The sequence below is a fragment of the Calonectris borealis genome, chromosome 4 (assembly GCF_964195595.1).
Source record: "Calonectris borealis chromosome 4, bCalBor7.hap1.2, whole genome shotgun sequence".
Classification (NCBI taxonomy): domain Eukaryota; kingdom Metazoa; phylum Chordata; class Aves; order Procellariiformes; family Procellariidae; genus Calonectris; species Calonectris borealis.
This window is the reverse complement of record NC_134315.1, coordinates 64780056-64803478: the sequence shown is the minus strand read 5'-3', so window position 1 is coordinate 64803478 and position 23423 is coordinate 64780056. Positions and strand designations below refer to the sequence as shown.

Below are 23423 nucleotides of genomic sequence, written 5' to 3'. Positions count from 1 at the left end.
CCTAAACTCTTTTGAACAAGTTGGTTCATGTTGGTCCGTAAGACTCACAGTTTTTGTCTCTGCACCACAAGAAGAAAGTGCGCCACAAAGAAATAAGCAATGTTTAAGCCATTTATACAGGAGACTTCGATGTTGTTTTTATCCCCATTAAGCACTGGGCAGCTGTCAGCACTGAGCTGGGATTTTCAGTCCTGGCTGAACACTCAACTTGTAGAGTTAATGAGTTCTTGTAACTCCTCATTTCAGAGAGTTTTTGATGTTTCCTTTAGGAACTGGTTAGCCATTGAAGAGTCATTTTCTCTCTCATTTGCCACAGACAGGTGTGAACAACTGTTTCCAAGCCAATGGTTCAACAGTCTGACAGTAGCTCAGGATGTTCAAAATTAAAGCTCAGCACAGTGGCTGCACCAAATGATGGAGCAGAGGGTACAGTACACGATGAGACTCATATCACTCTAACACCAAACATTGAGCTCACTAATGCCCACAGCAGCCGCCTCTGGCTTGCCTGGGGCTAGGGCAGTCCCCTTTCAAGCACCAGTCATAGGTTCCTGCACCTGCTGCCCAGCTTCTGTGCCAAGGCAGCAGCTGCCTCCTCCATAGCAATCACCCTGGTATGTGCTGCCTCTTCTCAGCAAGAAGCTGGCCCACAAGACAACACACAGAGCCCGCCCTCTGGATGAAAGCTGCATAATGCTATTTCTCCTTTTATTTACAAAGGCTTCATGCCAACTGCATAAATAACAAAGGAATTTCTAAACCAGGCTAGTAGTCAAATTGTGTTACAGTGGAGGAGGAAGGAGAGAAGTTATTTTTTACAGGTAAGCTATCCCTTTGTTCAACCCTCTGGCTTTCCCTAGAACTAAAAATGTAAAAAAGCAGGTTAATGAGGATAGCAACTATTGCATCATGGAAGCTCATTTATGTACCTTATAATCATATCATCCTGCTTCCAGAAGATGTGGAAAAGGAATACACAACTTTCCCCAGCTTTTTGCATAAACTAAGTCCTGCCTATAAGCCTTAACAATGGGGGAAGGGTGTAGAGGGGAAGATAAGAAAGACCTCACCTGATGAAAGCTGGGAGGTAAGTCTGTGAACTGCAGAAGCAGTCTCCTCTTTTCAAAGCGTTAGCCTCTTCTTTCTCCTTCACTCTAACTCAGTGAATGGGAGAGGAGGAGAGGAATCCTCCTCCACCGTCAGGGCTCGAGGCCCTGGTGCTGGTGCTCATGGAATATGTCACTCAGTGACTTCCAGCACCTTGTACCAGCGAACAGGCTGTAGTTAAGGACAGCATCCCCATTGATGAAGGCTACTTCAGCATGTTCTTACAGAATTTTAAAATTAAATACTTGCCTGAAAAGGCATAGACAGAACATAAAAACCAGCTTACCTGAAAACTCAAGAGATGCAGTGCAACAAATGGATGTATTTATTCTTATTTCTTTTCTTTTTTAAGTAACAGTGGCAGGATAATTGCAAATACCTTTTTTTGCCAAGCATGTGCTTTTGCTTAGTGATTTTGCATCCAGGGTGATCTACAGCTACAGGGTTTTTTTTCCCTTCGGGTTCTTTCTAAGATAAATAGAGTGACTAAGTATTCAGAGCTACTACAAACTTATTAGATGTGTAACACAGTGAACTACTTCACAGTCATAAACATAATCCATAAAGCAAACACATAGGGAGACTGTTTTGTTCACAGCTGTAGTGGAGAAGAAACCTCATCTTTTTTCTTTTTGGCATCTTGCTATTTCAGTTGAAGTGGGTTATGTTCTCCATTGTTACCCTTTCAAAAAAAAGCAATTATAAAAATGACTTAATAAAAACATACTTTCATATTTCAGTGTAGTTTGCACACCAGTTTCTCAAAGACTATTCTAGAAAAGTCAGCTTGTTCAACCTAATATCAGAAGAAGGTCAAGTATGGAAAATTAGAGTAACAAAACCGTATAGTAAAAATAAGAATGTCTGTAGCATGTAGTGGTTAGTTGTAAACAACCGAAAGAAAGAAAAAACCTCCCTAAAAGTTGTAAAATAGTCCAAGATACATAGCTACTATATTTTTGTAGCAGATGTGTTTTCTACCACAGCCTTGATTTTTATTACTTTATATTTTTTAAATAACTTAGAATAATAATGAGTTTGCCTACCAGCAGCCAACTCAAAAACATAATGGGAAAAAAAAATCACAGCCACCATTACAGCGGTGGGGAGAAACCCCCCCCAGCAGCCAATTTGTTGTGTCCAGTCCTTTCCCTTCTTAGCAATCCCAATCAGGCAAAGTTCCTGGCTATATTCAGCTTATTAGGAATGGAAGTTCTTCAATGCAGACTCGGGTTTCACTGAAAGGAATGGTGATTTCTTACCCTCCGTAATCTACTATCAATTTGCAGAGTCCTTGTAGCAGCAAGCTGCAGCAAAAGGAAGGGGAAAAATATCCAGGTGTGAAATGATCCATAGGCAGCATGTGAGCTCTTCAAAGGATTCTGTCAGTGCTGTCCTCAATCAATACTTAAGCCTGAATCACAGCTGAGTGGGCTGTGATTTTATCTCATCTGTCAGATGTGAGAAGCTGCCTGTTTGTTCTTGAGTTAACTTGTTTCATCTTTGCTGACACAATATCGCAACTGACTGCACACTTTTCAGCATTTTGAATGCCACTCGGTGTACAGAAAAATAAACCAAGCCATGCCCCTTGGTAACCCACATAACGTAGCAACGGCAGAAACAGCAGCCATCTTGTGCACTAGACTCTGCCCAGAAGCGCTGACCTGAAAGGAAGAGGGAAATGTAAAGACAATCATTAGAATGATGTAAATCTTCACAGACAGCTTCAGAGTGCCTCGGATAAGGATCCTGTGAAACAGGTTCGTGTTATCACAGATTTTCAAGCTCAGAGTCTTTGTCTGTCCATCTTGCCACCCTGCATAATGTGGAATGTCTGTGCACTGATGTGAGTAACCCCCTTTCTATCCTCTCCCCAAAATGACTGGGATTAATCAGACGGAATTGTTACATCCCCTTGTGATATGCCAGGAAAAACCAACATGGCCTGAGGACGATCCTTAGGGTTGTGGTGTACGGCTGTCTTTCTGCGGTGCTGCAGAGTGGATCAGAAGAGTTGAGATGTTATATCCATATGTACCTCTAGGTGTTAATGTACCAGCTGCCTGCAACAATGGCAAGAACACCTGACTAATGGTCAGTTCCTTGGGATATCGGTAGTTTTAAGACTAAAGTGGAGATATGGCTTAGGGGTGAAAACACAGACTATTCATACACCTGTTTAATTCTGTGTCTCCATCTATGCACCTGATTAGTTTTCTCTGCTGCCATGAATTCAACTTTTTTTAAAAAAAAAAAGTTGATTGGCAAAGCACGAGCTAAAACACTGCCATAATGGTTCATGTATCCTTCCACAATTAGTAAAATGAAAGAGTTGATGAGGCTATGTTCAACCAGCAGTAGAAGAAAAGCCAAAAATCGGATTTTGCTTAAATTTGTTTTTCCCAGCCTGGACTCTAAATTGTTACCTGATTTCATTAATGCATTTGCCTCAGAGTGATCTTTGGGCAAACCTCATCCCTATCTGAAAGGCTAGGTGCATAAAGGAATGCAATAGCTGCAGAAACATCTGCTTGGAAACCAGAGTGCTCTGTACAGTAGCTCTGTATAGTATATCTCTACTTGTGAGGAAGTAGAGATTTCTTTGAAGTTTAGAAAGTATTTTTTCCTACACTGAATAATACAAGAAATTAAGATACAAAATTACTTATTCTAATTCTCATCCCCTAAGGGAGAGAAGGCTTGAGAGGGTTTAAGATAAAGACTGACTGTTCTCTTTTTTCCAAGAGTCCCAGATTGGAGGGGGGATTTACACTGATGTTGTGCCCCATCTGTTGAAACATGTAGCATGCCATTTGGTTTTAACTGTTTGATGCCTGCTCTGTATCCCATTCTCTTTATTTATTTATGCGGGTAACCTCTGACACAAACCTTAGTGTCTTCCATCTGTCTTTTTCAATGTGATTCTCAGGACTTTCGCTCTCATAGGAAGCCAAGTAAAGTGCTGCAATCAGAAGCAAATACAATATGTTAGGCCTACTGGCATTTTAAAATTTGCTCCCCCTGGAAAGGGACTGAAGTTAAATGAGGCTTGTATTATCCATCCCTCAGATTAGGGCTCCAGAATCCCATTAGGAAGTATAGCATTGCTTATAATTACATCCAGACAATACCAACACATACAGTACATGAGAACAAAAACTACCCTGAGGGGGAAAAAAAACAACTAGCAAAAACTCAAAAGCACCAGAGTGTAAGAAAACACTCAAAAGAAAAAACTGAGCCCAGGGCCATGGTGCTTTGTAAGCAACCAGCAAAGTCCCCATTTTCTTTCTCAAGCAGCACCCTTTAGTGTAAAGTGTCATGAAAGTCCATATAAATACACTTCAGATGATATTTTGGGGACCACATATCCAATCAATTTTTTTCATTCCATTTCAGAGAAAAGGATAATGTCAATTCCCACACACTTGCACATAAAAAGAAAAATCTTATTTTCTCTCTCATTTGTAAGGGAGAAACATTTTTTACTTGCCAGACAGAGATGTTTCAGGACATAGTCTTCCTTTACTGTGAGGAAGCAACAACTTAACATGGAGAGAGACTAAACAGTAGTCAGTGACACCAGACCTGCAGGAAGTCCAGAGCTCCTTACCATCATCACTGAAGACTGGGACAGTGAGCAAGTACTGCAGAATCTTCCGATCCCTTTCAAAAGGACACTCCACTTGCTTCCATGTCATAAATTCACTGACTTGTTTTGCCAATTCCCAAAATTTCTGTCAGAAGAGAAAACAGAAGAGGTGCTATATATTGAACAGTACAATTTACCCTGAGCATTTTTTAAAAAGAGAGAGATCTTGATTTCAAGTCCAAGGCTTGGATTCTCCCCAGCTTATAAGCTAGAATTGAACGTGATCTGACTCAACAACTGAGCTTCTAACTTTTGCATTTTTGTTTCAAACTGGAATGACTTTCCCACTCCTCCACTCTGGTAAAATTGTTGTTATTTATGAATATAAATAGTAGATCATGATCTGCACTCGGTTTCTTTTCAATGAGCTGATAACACTCCTTATGCCCGACTTTTCACTTTGATTATGCTCATGCTTGTTTGTTTCGCAGTGAAATATTTAGTAATTTTCATATCAAAAGTCTCTAGATGCTTAATATTGACATTTCAAAATCCAGATGTTCCATTTTAGTTAGTTAATCTGAAATGCTCAATTTTCTTCCTGGAAATTCATGCCAGAAATAAACATTCCCCATGTAGTGTGTTGATGCCATTCATTGATAAACTCTTTCAATTAAAGTTTAACATGCCTCAAGTGCACGTGGATTCCTTGAGTAAAAGGACATTCCAGATCATCACATAGTCTAGCTTTAGAACCAGGCTAATTCAGGCCAATGACTACAAGTGAAATATACTGTAATTTTGTGCAAGTGACCCAGGCATCTTGAAAGCTGAAAGCATCAGAAAACAAATCATTGGGTAATCCACACTGTCAGATGACAAGCATGAAATCGGAGGCAGAAGAACTACTGAAAGACAAGGGACTCAAAACTCCTTCACTGCTGCTCTATCACATGTTTCTTCAGAGACAATCTGTGACTTCTTATATGTACAAAAATACTGCATATATATCTTGACAAAGGATGAACTCACCTTTTGCATGTAGAATTCAAAAAGAAGCTGTAAAAATACTAATTTGAATGATTTTGTGGTTAAGTGTAATAAACCTGTGAGTTGAAATGTTTAGGTGAATTTGAGCACTGGGAAAAAGCTCTGACCTTTTTCCCCCCACTAAAAATTGTGAATATCAAAAGGATTTCTATAAACATTCCATCTTTAATAAAACTGCTTTTTCCTGACTACCTCCCAGCCCCTGTGAGAAGTAACAGATACACTCAAATTCCAGTCTAATTTTGCTCTCCTGAACAATGATCTGCTTCAGTTTTCTATTAAAGGGGCTGACCCTGTATCCATATCCCACTCAGTGCTCTACTTACTTCAAAATTGACGTGACCATTTGGAAGACGATTGGCACAACCCTCATTAAGGAAGTAAATGTCTTTGATCAAGAGGCTGAAGAAAGGTATTACGATCTAAGGAAAGAACAACATTATTCTCAGTCTGGTCCTGAATCAAAACATAACGCTTTACAGATAAAAATAAAAGGAAGTCAGGTGGTACAAAAGGAAAGCAAAATACCAAAGGACTAAAATCTGTATGATATCTCCCTCACTACACAAAAATTTTGCATTCACTACATTTTCAAATACATGATGTTTCTCTATAAAGAAAGTCCTCCCTTGGATGGTAAGCTAATCCCTATAGTTTTATTTCCAGCTTTGTGCCAAACTGCTTCCACTACATCGAACTCTTCTTGGCATGTAGCTCCCTCAAGGTCACAATTAAAGTACCTGTTGGCACTCCACTGCTTATCAACTGTGGCTATGAGGCATGTTTAGAAAAACAATATGCCTAACTCATTTCATTTCTGTCATGTCCCTCTTGTTTTCACTTCTCATTCTTCCTTGCAGATTCCAGAACATAAGAGCTCAGAGGTGTCTACTTCTTACATGTAATTCCTGCAGGGTATCTCTTAGTGCAGCTCTCCCTCTTGACAGGGACTTTTTTGCTAAATGAGAGGAGATGCACGTTAAAGCACAGCATGGAAAATTTGGGGCTAGCAGCACAAACAGCTTTTGAACTACAATTCCCTGAGTTCATGCAAGAAATTGAAACTTGGCTCAAAACGAAGCATTTCCTGCCAACTGAACAAATCAAAGTATTTCTCTGTGGAGAATTTTGGAACATTCTTACATTCTTAAAATGATTGTATTTTAATTTGCATCCTACAAAAATTTTCACAGCTGCACATCCTTGTTGCAACTGGGGATAAAACAAATATCGCTTATCACTATTTCCATGGAAGACTTTGCTGCACCATTTCAATATCTATAAGTTCTTTCTTTGAAGTCTTAAAACTCACTTCTCTCTGAAAAGAAGTAAGCATCTTATATTTAAACTGCTGATACTTCGAATGATATGTGAGCAGATCCTTACAACTCAGAAAAAAATCCCTGTTTTTATTTATACGTGTATTAACAACAATATAGACCAACAGGCTGCACATGGATTTGCTTCATCCTGCCTGGTAGTTTATTCCATGAGCACCAAGATCAGGTTTATTAAACACACCAAGTCGTTAATATTATAAGCAGTTGATGAGCAACGCTGCTAAGTGGGAAGCAGTTAGGAAGCTATTTGTCTCCTTTCCACAAGAACTACAACTGAGATTCTGCATTAATGTGGGACCAAATCCAGTTTATTTCTCAAAAACTAGTTTATTTTAAAGAGTAAAGAAAGATGCCACTTTTATTAATGCACATTTCACAGCCACTCTTGAATCTGGAAGGTGGATTTTAACCCTCTGCATTACACAAAGACCTGATTCATCTCACCATTTCCACTAAAAAACTCTAGAGTATATTTAAAGCTCATCTAAAGACTTCACAGGAAGGGGACTCCACAGAATCTAGACAGAAGCTCTGTCTAGATTTGAGTTTTAGAATACCTTTTCTGAGTAAATTTTAAAGCTTTTCCACCCTAAAATTGACCATAAGTAGCAGCTATAAGAACAAATTACTGGCAACCTCATTTCAGTCCTTAGCCTTTCCATCTGTAGCACTTTTTTGCAAGATAACGTTCTCTTGTCAAAAAGAGAGGCAATGTACTTATTTTATTTAAATAACCAAATCAATCACTTAATGTTTGCAGCTTTCAGTCAGCACCAAACTGAATTGGCAGCCCTAAGATGGTAATTTTCATTGAGCCACCTGGTTTCTTCAAATATTCCGTTTACTTTCCTGGTGGCTTATAGGTAATGTTTAGACATTCCCAGTAAAGATGGATTCAGTTTTGAGGCTTTTTGTTCTTTTTAAAAGCTCACCAGGGGTAGAGTTGCTGAGAATCAGAATCCCAAGACAAAAGCTTATCATGCAACTTAACAAGCACATTTCATTTTTGCCCACTGCCAAGTCAAGGCACTGTAAAACATACCTTCTCTCTGTTGCTATGAGCTGTCAAGGACCTTTGAGCGGCTCCACGCAGAGCAGTTCGGTAATTATAAAAATTGCTAGAAGGGTCCATCTGATGCTACAAGGCATGAAAAAATATAAATAATGAGCCAGCGTCATCACCACACACGATTCTTTTTCACTTGAGCAACTATTTTAAAAAGCAAGAGGTCTGCTGAACAGCAGCACGAATACGACCTTTTAGAGGACTGCAGTATTTCTTTATCTGTTCATTCGATCAGAAGAGAACCTTGTTTTAAAAAATGTTCACTCAGGACAACAAGGGATCCAATACAAGTCAGGGGCAGGAAAGCAAAGGCAGGCTTCATGGACCTTCTTTACCTCTCCACAAAGAAGATAGCTCACCTTTAATTCAAAAGCCAAAATCATGAAACTAAGACAACAATGGGTCTTGGCACTAATACTAGTATGCTGGATTCTCAGAGCTGATTCAGTTGCAATGGCAAAGTAAGGTCAGACACCTAAAGCTGTTAGTGCTCCCACCTCATTGCTCCAAGACTGACTGCTGCACCTCAATGACTAGGATGACTGCATGGCTCACAAAGCACATCCTTAACCAGCAAAGTCCAGTCCGCATAATAAGGTCGAATGAAATAGGGCTGTAACTTTAACAGCAACTTCCTAAGCTATGCAGCCACCCTTGACACAAGGAAGGCTATTTCCCACCCAAGGGTGGGGGAAGGAAGTGTGAGGTGGCTACAGCCATCCAGTTTTAATCTGTTGTCATAACACAAGTCAAATCTCCTGATGATATTAATAAACATTTCATGCTTGCGTCAAGTACAAAACATCACATTTTCTTTATCTTACTCATAAATAACCTGAATTAACCGATTACCATTTACAGCAGGATAATTAACTTGTTGGTAAATAATCTGTTGGGTAAACCACAAACTCATACACTGCTGCACCTACATGATCTTTGACAAAGTTCTCTACTACCTTAAGGTAACTGGCAATCAATTAGTTCAAGACAAATTTCTCTGAAAGGGCAAGGCAAGCTGCCTTACTGCTCAATTTGATTTTCAAAGGCAGAACTGCATTAGGTTAATCCATACCATCCCCCTCAAATACATCTCCCTTTCAAGACGTTACCTACATTTTTTTTTTTTAATAATTCTTAGGAGGTGGGTTTGGGAATTAAAAAAAAAATTACTTCAATTTTCTTCTTCCAAATCAAAAAAGCCTAAGTCAGCTGAACAATTCTTATTACATCTTCTAGAATTTCCATTAAGAGCACAAACATACTAAATTAAACATGTCATAATGAAGCCAAACTCGCATTTTAGAGCACTTAAAAGTAAAATGCTATTAACAGCTCCAGTCCAAATATGGGCCAAACTTACCTCAAGAATATCAAATTTGGCTGTCTTCACTTTTGCCCAAGTTTTCTTTAACCGAGACACAGGACTCATGTTCATGCCAGCTTGATATAAGAGAGAGAAATTGTTGGAGTATTTAAAAAAAACATTCTTGCAAGTAGCTAAGGCGAGTAAGTATTTCTAAAGCAAAGGAACTATTAACAATAACAAATATTTTCAACAGAGCTACTCAGAAATCAGACTCATCGTTTTCTTGAAATTCCAACGTTAAAAACAACTTTGGAAACAAAATCAACATCTCTTACAGAATGAAAGCTCTAAAAAAATGCTATGACATTATTTAATGTGGTTTTGATAAAAGATGAATATACAGTAGAAAAGCGCAAATGAGTTTCTCAACACCATCTCTTACATATTTCACATATCTATGAAGTTTTAGCATTTCAAATTAAAAAAATATTCCCAATATTTTCCTATCGGATATAAAAAAGGTGTGGAATTGTTAAATCACTAGGATATTTGTGGTGCGGTATCAACCCTCCACATTACAGGAAGAGTTTCTATTCCAATGTAGCACTAAAGTTGGTTTCAAAAAGTGGGGATTTAGATCTCCGAACAGTTTGAAAACTTTGTTTTTCTGTAATTTACACTATGGCAGTAAATAATTTCTTACACACGTAACACTACAATAATGTTGAGCAATTCTCCACCACTTCCCCTCCCAACTTCACACTGCTGAGCATGCTAAGCAGCAGACTTTTGTATAAACCACCACGCTTCCTTTATCCGGATTCAAACAGGGACAAAACATGTCTCAGGACACATACTTACAAATAATAGCCATTAAGGAGTTAAAGTTGCCAATGTTAAAACATTCCCGTGCCACATCAATGAAATATTCTATCACTCTTGCTCTGTGCTTCTTCTTCACAGGCTGCAAGAGATGCCATCGGAGTGTTACGCTCAGCAGGAAACAGAGCACTCTGACCCATCCCCAAAAGAAACAACACCCCTGTTAAAGTCTTTTCCACATGTACCACAACTTCACACTATGCTTTACATGTAGAGGAAGCCACACTATTGTATTCAAAAGCCCTCAGGACAGCAAAGATAACCCAGATACCAGGCAGGTAGAGAGCAAGGACAACAGGTAAAGAGGCTCTGCCAAGAAGAAGGGTACGAAGAACAGTAGAGCAGAGAAGGGGGTCAGCACAGAGGACAGAAAAGATGCCTCCATTCACAAGGGGCATTCACAGGAGAGAAGGGCAGGCCAGATGCACTCCTGTGCCCAGAAAGGCTAAGCCAGCATAACATCACCACTGTGTCACATGAACAAGGCTGAGGCACAAGTATGATGCTGAAAACATGGAACTTATTTCCTCTTCAGCCCTGCGCTGACTTCATCCACATATGAACAAGTACAGAGCTAAGAGAATAAAAAGTGAAAGGGCACACTGAAGGGGCACCAACGCTGAAAAGGCTTCACAGTTTTAGACAACTAGACTAAACAAAACCTTTTAGCAGAAAAAGTCTTTGCTCACCATACAGATTTCTGTTGCAACCAAGTAACTGAGCCTATTAAACCATTCCACATAGGCTTCCAGATTCTGGGTCTTCTTTCGATCTCTGTAGCAGTTCTGCAGACAGAAGAAACATAGCAACTTTTAGTGTAATCTTCATCTTTTCCCTGAGAGAGACCTTTTGGCTTTCTGCCTTGCCATCCCCAAACACTGTCAAGTAACCAGGAATAGTTCAATTACCCAAAGTGATCCCAAAAGCTTAGAGGGAAAGCAGCGGTGATAGTATTTGAGCATGTATAATTTCTTCCTGAGCTGTTGGCTCAGTAAAGCACTCAAGCAGGCATGCGAAATCCATCACCTGCTGCAAGTCCTAACAGGATGCTTTAAGGACTTAGGATAGATTTATGCAAACAATCAAAGCTAAGTATCTGCTTAAAGCTTCCTTGAATATGTGCACTGTTTCAGTCCTCACTCCTGTCCCATTGATACAGTAGAGACAACATTATGCCCTCTGCAACTGTGAAGGAAAACAGAGGCCAGCCCACTCCACTGGCACATTATGTTCAGTTGTTGATGCCAAATTAACATACTGCATCCTAACTTAGGGAGATCAGCTTTACCACTTTGATTGGCTTCTCCCTTTCCTAACCAGTACTATTTGTTCTGTAATGTCTTGGAACGATTCCCACACAACATCTCAGAATTGCCTAAAAAGGGGTAGACAGCAGTTTTAGTGATCTTTACCTACAAAATCATTTTCAGAGACTGTCTGACGGAATATCAAATTGTAAACTTGAGTAATTCTATTGTGTTTGTCAGTTTTAGGGAGGACAGTAATTCAAGTTGTAACTGCCTGACTTTGGCGCAGTTTATTTACAGAGCATAAGCCATCTTGAAAGCAGCACTCAAGGAGATGACAACTCTAGCACGGTTAGCTAAAAACACTGCGCCTTTGCTGTTCACGTCACATGGATCAAGAGCTCACTGCCCCCTTTTTGTGATCTACCTGCAAATTGCCCCACTTGCCAGTTTGCTGCAAAGAGTTCAGTTTACTAAAAGGAAGAACAGATGTTGAAAATGAGTAACGCAAAAGCCAAGGTTAAACTCAGCTTTTTCCAGCAGTAGACCACATAGGTGGCCTGGAGAAAACATGCACAGGATTAAGTTCTCCCTTAGCTTAAATCAGAAAAAACAGCAAATGTGTTAATTTAAGTCAATTTGTCGGCGGAGTTCTGAAGCTCCAGGAGTTGTCCTCCAGAAAGAAAAAGCATCAACACATTTTTTAAGAGGAATACTAAAGCATTTTCACTACAAAGCTAATTTCTGCTGGTCCTCATTTCTTGCTGGACCTCACTTCCAGCTTATGGGGCACCTGAGCTCCAGGATGTTAAATGCTGCATTTCAGAGCTTCTCCAGATCTGCTCCAATTACCTTGTCATTATCCAGAGGATCCTTTTGCACAAATGCCTGGACAAATTCTTCTGGTCCAATATAATTGAGTCTCTCCTAAATAAAGCACAGAAGCAGCCAAGTCATATCCTATGTTAACCTGCATTTCAAAAAGAGGGGAAGGATGAAATCATGCCTGAAGTGTAACAACTCACAAGCTCTATGTGTGTCAGCTGCTGAGCTAATGCGTAGGGATCATTGCAGACTGTGATTATGTCCCTCTGGATGGACTGGGGCTTGGTCTTTAGAACTGTGAGGTGATCTGTGGACGTGGCATTAATTTTTGCAAGTACTTCCTCATACTGGCTAACAGCAGCGAGCTTCCGAATCAGGTTCTGGAGGAGCTGCTGTACGTTCTTCCAATACATCTGTCATGACATGAAACAATTGGGAGATGTTTTCAAAATGTGAGAAGATAGTATTAAAAGTCTGCATGACACCAAACCAGATTGATGCTGATACCTGTATTTGTTGTCAACTTAAGATACACTCTACTATGTGAGTTTCTACTATTGGCATTTCATCAGACCAAAAGGAATCCAGCCAAGGATTTAAACACTGATTGTCTCACAGATTCAACAGTGACCTGGTTAGCTCAAGGAACAGCAGAGAAGACATGCACAATCTACTGCATGAAAAGTACCACCAATCATCGGACAAAATGCAAGAAATGAAAATACTCCATCTTCTCCTGCTTAAGACCACAGAAAAAACAATATATGGTCATTCAATGATGAAAAAAGGGCCTGCTTCTCTCTGGAGTAAATCAAGACCAGTTTCACTGAAGTCAGAGTTAAAACTTGCAGTAAATCTGAGAAAAAAGAGAAGATAATAAAACCACCTCTCTTTTCTTTCACCTTGCAGGCCTTTCCATGTGGCAGTTTAAGTTAACAGGAGTGACAGATTTAAGTAGGAGCAGGACCCAAACCTTAAGTAGATAGATCTGTATAACTTACCCAAAGTGATTACTCTTCTAAATTTCACATACCATCCTAAAGCCATTTAAAGCCAAACTTAAGTGGCTGAAAAAAGAAGCATCCAAAACCTATTGGCAGCATAGTATAGTGTGATACTATACTGATAGGCAGGAAAGTTTCCTGTATTCTAACGAATTCGTCATTCCCTCCAAAGTTGCCATTTATATGGATTTCCAAATTTACCAACAACCTTCTTAAAACGAAGATAGGAAACTGAAGTTCAGTTCAAGGAAAAGTAGTAAGATTGAGGACTTGCACCCACTTGAAAAATACCCACTGGCACAAAAAGAAAGACCAAGCTGTTTAGCCTGGGGGAAGTTGAGTTGGTGGATGCAAGAGTGAAATGGCAACAGGGACGGGTTGTCTACGCTGAAGTTTCTGGCAATACCAGAACAATCTAGAAATATCTCATGAGCATGATGACCTCTCAGGGCACAGAGAGGAAAAAAGTGGAAGAAATGGAATTAAATTGAGGGGGAAAAAATAAACCCACCACCGTCTTTCCAAAGACCTTTTTTTGATGGAGCAATATGTTAGCGTGGTGAACTGTTTTAGTTGGACTCTTACTGCTAGCTCTCAACAGTACTGGAGCACAATAACTCGGGAAGTGGAATAAGAAGCTACAAGTAGAAGAGCTGTATTGAACAGGAATAAGAAACACTGATTCTTTTGTATCCTTCAAGTTAATGACTCACACAAATCCAAGCAATCTGTAGAAAAGCAAGGTCAAGGAAGTTACCATTTCAAGTAACGTTTCCAAGCAGTTCACAATAATGCAAGTCAATTTACTGCAGTGTTTGCTTTTCCTTTGTCTTTCTAAAGGAAACCTCAAAGTAAAAAAAAGCTCAAAGCTAGAGCTAGAAAAGATCTATAGCTTGCTGCCAGAGTAAGATTGCTCCCTAGCGCTCATTTTCTAGCAGTTTGTACACCTGCCTTTCCCCTCAATAGATGATTTCACTGTTTAAACTGACTGTATTGCCAGAAACTTCAGCGTAGACAACCCTTCCCTGTTGCCATTTCACTCTTGCATCCACCAACTCGACTGAGGCAAGATATCCTGCTGGGAGTCTGTTATAGACCACCTAGCCAGGACGAGGAGGCAGATGAAATATTCTACCAGAGGCTGGCAGAAGTCTCCCAGTCGTTAGCCCTTGTTCTCGTGGGGGACTTCAACTTTCTGGATGTCTGCTGGAAATACCACACGGCAGAGAGGAAACAGTCGAGGAGGTTCCTGGAGTATATGGAGGATAACTTCCTGACGCAGCTGGTAAGCGAGCCCACCAGGGGAGATGCCTCGCTTGACCTGCTGTTCACGAACAGAGAAGGGCTGGTGGGAGATGTGGTGGTCGGAGGCCGGCTTGGGCTTAGCGACCATGAAATGGTAGAATTCTCGATACTTGGTGAAGTAAGGAGGGGGGCCAGCAAAACCGCTACCATGGACTTCCGGCGGGCAGACTTTGGCCTGCTCAGGACACTGGTCGAGAGGGTCCCTTGGGAGACAGTCCTGAAGGGCAAAGGGGTCCAAAAAGGCTGGACGTTCTTCAAGAAGGAAGTCTTAAAGGCGCAGGAGCGGGCTGTCCCCATGTGCCGCAAGAACGGGCGGGGAAGGCAACCGGCCTGGCTGAACGGGGAGCTCTGGCTGGGACTCAGGGAAAAAAGGAGAGTTTATCACTTGTGGAAAAAGGGGCAGGCAACTCAGGAAGAGTACAGGGATCACGTTAGGTCGTGCAGAGAGGAAATTAGAAAGGCAAAAGCCCGGCTAGAACTCAACCTGGCCACTGTCGTGAGAGACAACAAAAAATGCTTTTATAAGTATGTTAATGACAAAAGGAGAGCCAAGGAGACTCTCCATCCTCTATTGGATGCGGGGGGGAACGTTGCCACCAAGGACGAGGAAAAGGCTGAGGTACTCAATGCCTTCTTTGCCTCAGTCTTTAGTAGTCAGAGTGGTTATCCTCAGGGTACTCAGCCCCCTGAGCTGGAAGACAAGGACAACGAGCAGGATAAACCCCCCATAATTCAAGAGGAAGCAGTTAATGACCTGCTACGCCACCTGGATGCTCACAAGTCTATGGGGCCGGATGGGATCCACCCAAGGGTACTGAGGGAGCTGGCGGAGGAGCTTGCCGAGCCTCTCTCCATCATTTACCAGCAGTCCTGGTTAACTGGGGAGGTCCCGGACGACTGGAGGCTCGCCAATGTGACTCCCATCTACAAGAAGGGCCGGAGGGAGGATCCGGGGAACTACAGGCCGGTCAGCCTGACCTCGGTGCCGGGGAAGATCATGGAACGGTTGGTTTTGAGGACGCTCACGAGCCATGTCCGGGACAACCAGGGGATCAGGCCCAGCCAGCACGGGTTCATGGAAGGCAGGTCCTGCCTGACCAACCTCATCTCCTTCTATGACCAGGTGACCCGCCTAGTGGATGAGGGAAAGGCAGTGGATGTGGTCTACTTGGACTTCAGTAAGGCCTTTGACACTGTCTCCCACGGCATTCTCCTAGAGAAGCTGGCGGCTCACGGCCTAGACAGGTGCACTCTTCGCTGGGTAAAACACTGGCTGGACGGCCGAGCCCAGAGAGTTGTGGTCAACGGAGTTAAATCCAGCTGGCGGCCGGTCACGAGCCGTGTTCCCCAGGGCTCAGTGCTGGGGCCGGTCTTGTTCAATATCTTTATCAACGATCTGGACGAGGGGATCGAGTGCTCCCTCAGTAAGTGTGCAGACGACACCAAGTTGGGTGGGAGTGTTGATCTGCTCGAGGGTAGGAAGGCTCTGCAGAGGGACCTGGACAGGCTGGATCGATGGGCCGAGGCCAACTGTATGAGGTTCAACAAGGCCAAGTGCCGGGTCCTGCACTTCGGCCACAAGAACCCCAGGCAACGCTACAGGCTTGGGGAAGAGTGGCTGGAAAGCTGCCCAGAAAAGGACCTGGGGGTGCTGATTGACAGCCGGCTGAACATGAGCCGGCAGTGTGCTCAGGTGGCCAAGAAGGCCAACGGCATCCTGGCCTGTATCAGAAATAGTGTGGCCAGCAGGAGCAGGGAGGTGATCGTGCCCCTGTCCTCGGCACTGGTGAGGCCACACCTCGAATACTGTGTTCAGTTTTGGGCCCCTCACTACAAGAAGGACATGGAGGTGCTGGAGCGTGTCCAGAGGAGGGCAACGAAGCTGGTGAAGGGCCTGGAGCACAAGCCTTATGAGGAGCGGCTGAGGGAACTGGGGTTGTTTAGCCTGGAGAAGAGGAGGCTGAGGGGAGACCTCATCGCGCTCTACAACTACCTGAAAGGAGGTTGTAGCGAGGTGGGTGTTGGTCTCTTCTGCCAAGTAACTAGCGATAGGACAAGAGGAAATGGCCTCAAGTTGCACCAAGGGAGGTTTAGATTGAACATTAGGAGAAATTTCTTTACTGAAAGAGTGGTCAGGCCTTGGAACAGGCTGCCCAGGGAAGTGGTGGAGTCACCATCCCTGGAGGTATTTAAAAGACGTGTAGATGAGGCCCTTAGGGACATGGTGTAGAGGGCATGGTGGTGTTGGGTTGACGGTTGGACACGATGATCTTAGAGGTCTTTTCCAACCTGTATGATTCTATGATTCTATGATTCTTTTGTCTCTCCCCACTTTCTCAACATCAAAATGTACTTCAGCTTCCACATTCAGTTTAGGTTTGTTCTCTTCCATCTTTGTTTACAGTCTCTCAAGATCTTTCCAGGCCTTTGGCAGCACTCGCTACTCCTCCCAGTAAAGCTTACCTACATGCTTGTTAACATGCCTCATCCATATCATTATTCAAAAGCTTACATAAGGAAGACTAGCCCTTGAGGAACACTAGAAACACGATGCCATTTAGCAATTGCGCTTTGCGTTTATAGTTCTTCTAAATGCCACTGCAGTGTCTTTTGTAATCTTAATATTATGCCTACTATACGATCTGTTTATTGAAACCTTGTTAATTGCCTTTCCACTAAGTGAATATAAGCCTTGGCTTTTGGCTGAGTTTATTTCAGTACTTACAAGACAAACATCAGTTAAGCATCAAAATATTTCATAATACCTCTGTGAAACTTTACTTCCATGTGAGAACTGGGACTTAGAAAAAGGTCAAGTGATTTTCTCGTGTACTCCATCCAGAGCAAGGAATACGCCAGACTTCCTCTGAGTCCATATCTGATGCTTTAAGCTCAAGACAATTCTTCCTGGTCCAGTTTTCTTTTAGAAACTTTTTCCCAAACCTGCTATAACTCTTCCATTGACCTACAGGTCAGAGGCCCAATTCCAACACACCTTACTCACACAAATCAAAGAAATTATCAACGTTCGCAGGGATTTCTCAGATATGCAAGGCTTCCCACTGTCTTATCTAGCTTCTTCCAAGCAGAATCACTAAAATTAAAAATACTAACACCCACCAAGTTGTGTCTGTCTGCACAATATGCAATTATATCATGCGTTTAGGGATGGCGTGAACCTTGCCTGTGCTTTGAAAAGGATCTGCTTATGCTGTGTGGTTTCTTCCTAGGCCTAGATACTGGACAGAACTTTTTGCCTACCAGCACCTTCATAATAAGTTAGCTTAGCCACCCAGAGCCATACCATGTTATTAACAATAACAAACCTGCAATATCAAAGCATTAAAGGAATGCCTTTTTATCCAATAACTTTCTGCACAGACAACTTACCTCATCACCACTGGCTATTCTTTGTGCCAACTCCTTCAAGTTTCTCATCATTCTTTCATCTCGGAAATCATAAGGAAACGTTTCTGTCCATTCAGTCAACAACTGTAAGATTTTGGGTGCAATTTTTTGTAGCCGGTTCTATTTGAAAACAGCAAGGAGGAATGTTACATGTAACAGCAATACAGCACATATCTAACCCAAAGAAAATAGAATTCCCTTCTGTACGATTCTGTGGAGCATAAGGGTATGAAGGTCAGTTAAAATTTTCAAGCTTAATTTAATTCAGCATTGGACTACAGGCCAGAACCAATACTCATTGAAGCCAATGAAGAGACTCTCATTGGCTTAACTGACCTGGAAATTAGGCCCCGGGTAGGTGGAAATCTTAGAATGATTCCACTCATTACCAGGAGTGTCTCAGTGCAAGACATTTATTAGTGTTTCCATAACTTATGGCTAACTACCAACAATGAAAGTAATAAGCTCCAGTTCTGCCAAGACTAATGCATGCACTATACCTTACAGTGAGAAAGCAGTGGAATTATTCAAGTATCTTAATTTAATTTGTGTCATTTTCTACTGGGGTGGAGGTTCTATACAAACATCCACATCCTGCCCCTTTCAACTCTAGACATGACACAAAAAAACACATATTCCCATGCAAAGGGACCAGCAATCTAAGCCACTCTGCAAAGACTGTAGCAAGAGTGTAGCTTAAGCACGCGAGACAGGTTAACGTGCTTAATTCATTGTTACATCTTTCCAACATTTTGGCATTATACGTCAAGACGTTTGGAACCCTAAAACAAAAGCAACCACTGCAGGTCCAGTGCAGGATACATCATTAACAGCAAGCACTTTTGTTTCTGGCCCATGTACTGGTAAAAAAGCAGTGCAGCAGCAGCAACAGTCTTCACAGAGGACAGGCTGAGCAGTGTGGAAATTTCCCATGAATGTCAGTGAATGAAGGATCAAATTCTAGTTGCTTGTACCAGGTTTTCAATCTGTTTAGCCCTCTCCTAAGTAGGAACATTTTGCTGTAGGCAGCATAGAGACATTTGACTGGAACTAACAGGAGTCCCTAAGAATGACAGATCTTACCTTGTCCAGGCCAGGCTCACTTAGTCTCTGCTGCTGAATGCACAGATGGCAGACTTTGGCCATGAGCTCATACGGATGCATGAACAGGCGTGAACTGAGAAGGAAAGTGAAGATGTATGTCCTCTGCAAACAAGAGGAAGACAGAAAAAGGGATAAATTACCATCAGTTTTATATTTTCTTTAAATGCATTCCTGACAAATAGGTTCCTAATACTTTACTATCTGCAGAAGAAAACTCTGCACGTGGCTGTGCCAAGAGTTATTATTACAGCAATAAGCATTTAATTTGACATTTGTCATTGCTCCAGAATCAGTGTTAAAAATTCGTGCTTGAGCCAATTTATGCAAGATTTAACCAAAATAAGGCAGGGCAGGGCTGGTTTAGCTCTCCTATTGCACACAGCCTTATTACAAGCTCAGTACCTGAAATTACTCAGAATAAAATTTCAACTCATCTTCTCTTGCTCTACAGTAAACCTTTGCGAGAGCCATTACCAGATTATATAACTCTTTCTAGCCCCACAATGGAATAAAATTCATGCTGCAAGTCCAAGTCACTTAGAATACCAACAGATAAATATTGTCTGCTTCCACACTACTAGTGAAAGTAAATAGTCTTCAGAAAAAGAACACAAAAAGATGCCAGTTGACCAGATTGTTGAGCTGACTCAATTTTGCCACATACACCATCTTTACTACACTGTGTTTGCCTGTCTGACCTCAGCAAACCGCACACTATCACCTTGTATTTCCTTCAAGAATCCCCAAATACTGTTCATTTCTCATAGTATTGCTTGTTTCCTGGGTGAAAGCAGAGGGAACTACATAGCTTAATTTTACAGAATAAAAATTAGTAATTCTTTCTGAAGTTACAAGAAGAGGCTCCTTATTTTGCTTTAATTTTCCATATATCATGATTTGAACTTATTGGGAGATGGATATTCAAAATATCCACTCCACTCCCCACATTACCAGTAATTATATTCAAAATATCCGCTTCACTCCCCATATTGCCAGTAGTTAAGTATCTATGGCACCCACAAGAAAGATTCTACAACGTTTCAGTTCTAGGGACTTGGAATAAATCACCATGTTTGACCAATTAAATTGGTCTAAATTGCTACATGTTTAAATTTTACATTAAGAATTAATGGATAAGCACTAGCTTAAGCACAGTCCTGTGCTGCTGTTATCTCTGACCCAAGTTAAAAAAAGATCCTGTCTTGGAAACTTGAATAGATCTATGACAATAACAGAAGCTGAATATAGGCAGAGTTATGTCTTCAGTGGGAGCCTTTCAACAAGCAGAGATGCAGTTTCATCATCCTTCAGTCATCCCCAACTGCCCCGCCGACCTTTGGATATCATTCTTCTTTTCTAAGAATTATATAAAATGTCTCAATACATAGATTTGTCTAGACAGGCCAAAAATTCTCAGATGACAAACATCCAGCCTTTGCTAATTCCGAACAGTGTGGTACTTGTTCAACACTTCAGTTGCTCATTGCAAGATACATGTGGACCTCAGATGAGCAATGGGAAATATACATTAAAAACTGTTAGTTTTTAAACTAAATACATTCATCCTGTCACGCCGGTGGTCATGCCTTTCTCCTCAGCTTGCCTGACAGATTTTTAAGGGTCAATGGTACATACAATTCATCAAACAGTAAGCCAAACTAGGTACTTACTTTATAAATGAGTCATCGGGTTTGCACACCTCACAACAGGAGTAATAAAAATTAGACTTCCTAGGTTAGGTGAGTTACTGCATGCTGCACTTACATGAAGCACATGTTTATCCTATCGTTGCTGATCAGTCAATTGAACCCCTTCCTTAGCAATTTGATGTAACACATTCTCCTTTTGCTGCACATGTGAAAGTTCCCCTTTATGAGATGCATCAGGCCTAGCCATATAGTTAGCTGGGTGTATGGACTTACGTCAGGATAGTAATCTACATTGGGTACCAAGTGCTGGATCAGAGCTTCCAGAGACCCCGACAGGAGGTTGTTGTCATGGTAATAGAGCCCTCCAGAGTTGTCCTCTTTTGACTGATACAGGTTCCTGGTGTAGCCGCTGCTGTCAAACATAGCAGCAAAGGGAGGCGTCTGTGGCATCCTTTCCTGAGGAGACACACAAAAGAGATACGGCATAATTACCAGAAGGTGCAACATAAGAGGCTTTCTATATTGCAGAGATAGCACTGCACTAGGAAGAAAAGCCAGTGTCATACCCTGGGTTGCTTGTACACAGCAGTAAAGATTGTATTGTCTTCCAGCCCGTGCATATTTCTCAGGAAAGGGCCAACACAGACTCTCATCACTGCCTGTCTATCGCAATTGCCAGGCACTTCTTTTATATCTTGCTGTTTCTTCATTAAATGACAGATAAGTGGTCAAGGTTAAGAGTTAGAAGGAGCGTACAAGAATCCTGACAGGTGTTGGGAACTCAAACTTTCTGTAAAGCTTTTGGGGACATGGCATACCGTTCATTGACATCTTTGGGCAAATCCTGACAGTAGCTACCTAAAAGCAGCACTCTTGATGGGGAAGTGTATTCAGGCTGTCCCGGGCTGACAAAGCCCCAGTCAGTGCAGAGGGAGAGTGACTGAAGTGAAGCCCTGAAAAGGTTATGTGTGAGGACAGTCTCCTTGTATGACACAACAGCCATGTAACTGCAATCAAAAGCTCCAATTTCCCAACTCCATCCTGGTAAATCAGTGCTGGGTTTTTCCAATTGCACGGTGACAGGTGTGACCCAGGCTAAAGCCTAACACTTCAGTGCATCTGTCTCCACCTACTCTCTGAGTGACTCCACAGAGATTTGGAAAAATATGCCTGTGCATAGTTGTATACCAATATTGTCCAAGTTCACCAATGATATCAAGGATGTGACCAGAGTCAGAGATCTGTTAAATCCTCTCCAAATTCTGTGACAATGTGAAAAATCCAGCCCTGTGTTTTCTGGCTTCAGATTTTCTTAATACTTAAGGAAAAATAAAGCAATTACTCATCAGTCTGTATTTCAATGCCTGTGGAATAAAAACGTCTTACCAAGCAAAAGATCAGCCAGTGCTGCAGGCTGTTCAGTCATCCAGAGTAGTGGGTGGGCGATGAGGGGGTTATGACCACCCAAGAGCTCTTTTGGTCATGCTGTATGTGAAAAGGCCAAAAGATAAAATCTCTCTGATTACTTGAGAGTTGAGTTATACCCTCACTCCCTCTTCTCACCCCTCCTCTGCCTTCTGGGAGTAGCAGTTCTTGTCAGTTTAAGGAACCTGGGTTTTATAGTCTTGACTGCGAGCTAAGTTCGTGCCCAATTTTAACCACAAATGCGTGCTGGTTTTAACTCCTGCAGCAGTTATTGGGCTGTGAGTGCTAATGGGCCAGCTGCATTCAGGGAACGGACAGATCAAATGCAAAAAGGTATCGCACACTGCTTCCCATCCTCCCCACAACTGGGAGGCAAGGGAGATCAAATTGAGAATATCCACAGGCTGCCGAGCTCGTGTGTTGGCAGAGCATGTGTGTGTGCCTGAGAAAAGCATTAATGCCTCTGAGCCATCATTGTAAGTGCAGATGCTATTGCTTTTCTCTCCATTGTATCAAATCCTATTTGAGAAAAGGCTCTTTAAAGCCACAGACCTCAGCTAACACCAGCCTGTGAAGGCACCCTATTTTGAGAACAACTAGTGATGTGACAGCCTGGAGATAAATAGCGTGCTGCCATCTGTGTGCTCCGCAACTCACAACAAAGCACTTTTCAGAGTGAGCTCAGTGGAGATGAGAAGCTATTAAGTTATTAGCTAGATTCCTGGGAACCTGAAGCACCTCACAAAGAGGCACAGACTTGCTGCTGCTGGCAGCATGTCTGGACAATGGAGGCATTCAAACCAGCACAAGACTGAGGGATTCAGTAAGTAAACAGTAAGAGAAAGCCAAAAACGGTTGCAAAGACAGAGAGGGACGATGAAGAGAGCCTCCTGGCCTACATGACCTATGCTAATCCTGCTTTGCGAGATGCCAAAAGATATCTGCATTAAAATGGGAAAGAGTGAGGAGTCTCCATGTCTGAAAAGTGACATTAGTCACTCTGTGCAGCTGTTCAGCCAGCAATTCAATTCCATCCAGCCCAATGAATTGGGAGAAGATAAGAATAAAGTAAATACACGTGCCGCAGCATAAGAGCACAAGGTGCAGGAG

General features: G+C 41.9%; 1 protein-coding gene across 1 annotated transcript in view; it reads right to left on the bottom strand.

The window, feature by feature from the left end:
* Positions 1–714: 714 nt before the first annotated feature.
* RASGEF1B (RasGEF domain family member 1B) overlaps positions 715–23423 on the bottom strand; it is a 33656-nt gene continuing 10947 nt past the window's right edge. The window contains exons 2-14 of the mRNA XM_075150614.1: positions 21162–21344; positions 19219–19341; positions 18118–18255; positions 12619–12831; positions 12446–12520; positions 11036–11131; positions 10326–10428; positions 9519–9598; positions 8135–8230; positions 6079–6174; positions 4724–4847; positions 4000–4072; positions 715–2774 (exon numbers count right to left, since the gene is read on the bottom strand). Of these exons, the coding sequence (XP_075006715.1) occupies positions 2750–2774; positions 4000–4072; positions 4724–4847; positions 6079–6174; positions 8135–8230; positions 9519–9598; positions 10326–10428; positions 11036–11131; positions 12446–12520; positions 12619–12831; positions 18118–18255; positions 19219–19341; positions 21162–21338 (1419 nt within the window). The 5' untranslated portion in view covers positions 21339–21344 and the 3' untranslated portion in view covers positions 715–2749. The remainder of the gene's footprint in view (positions 2775–3999; positions 4073–4723; positions 4848–6078; positions 6175–8134; positions 8231–9518; positions 9599–10325; positions 10429–11035; positions 11132–12445; positions 12521–12618; positions 12832–18117; positions 18256–19218; positions 19342–21161; positions 21345–23423) is intronic.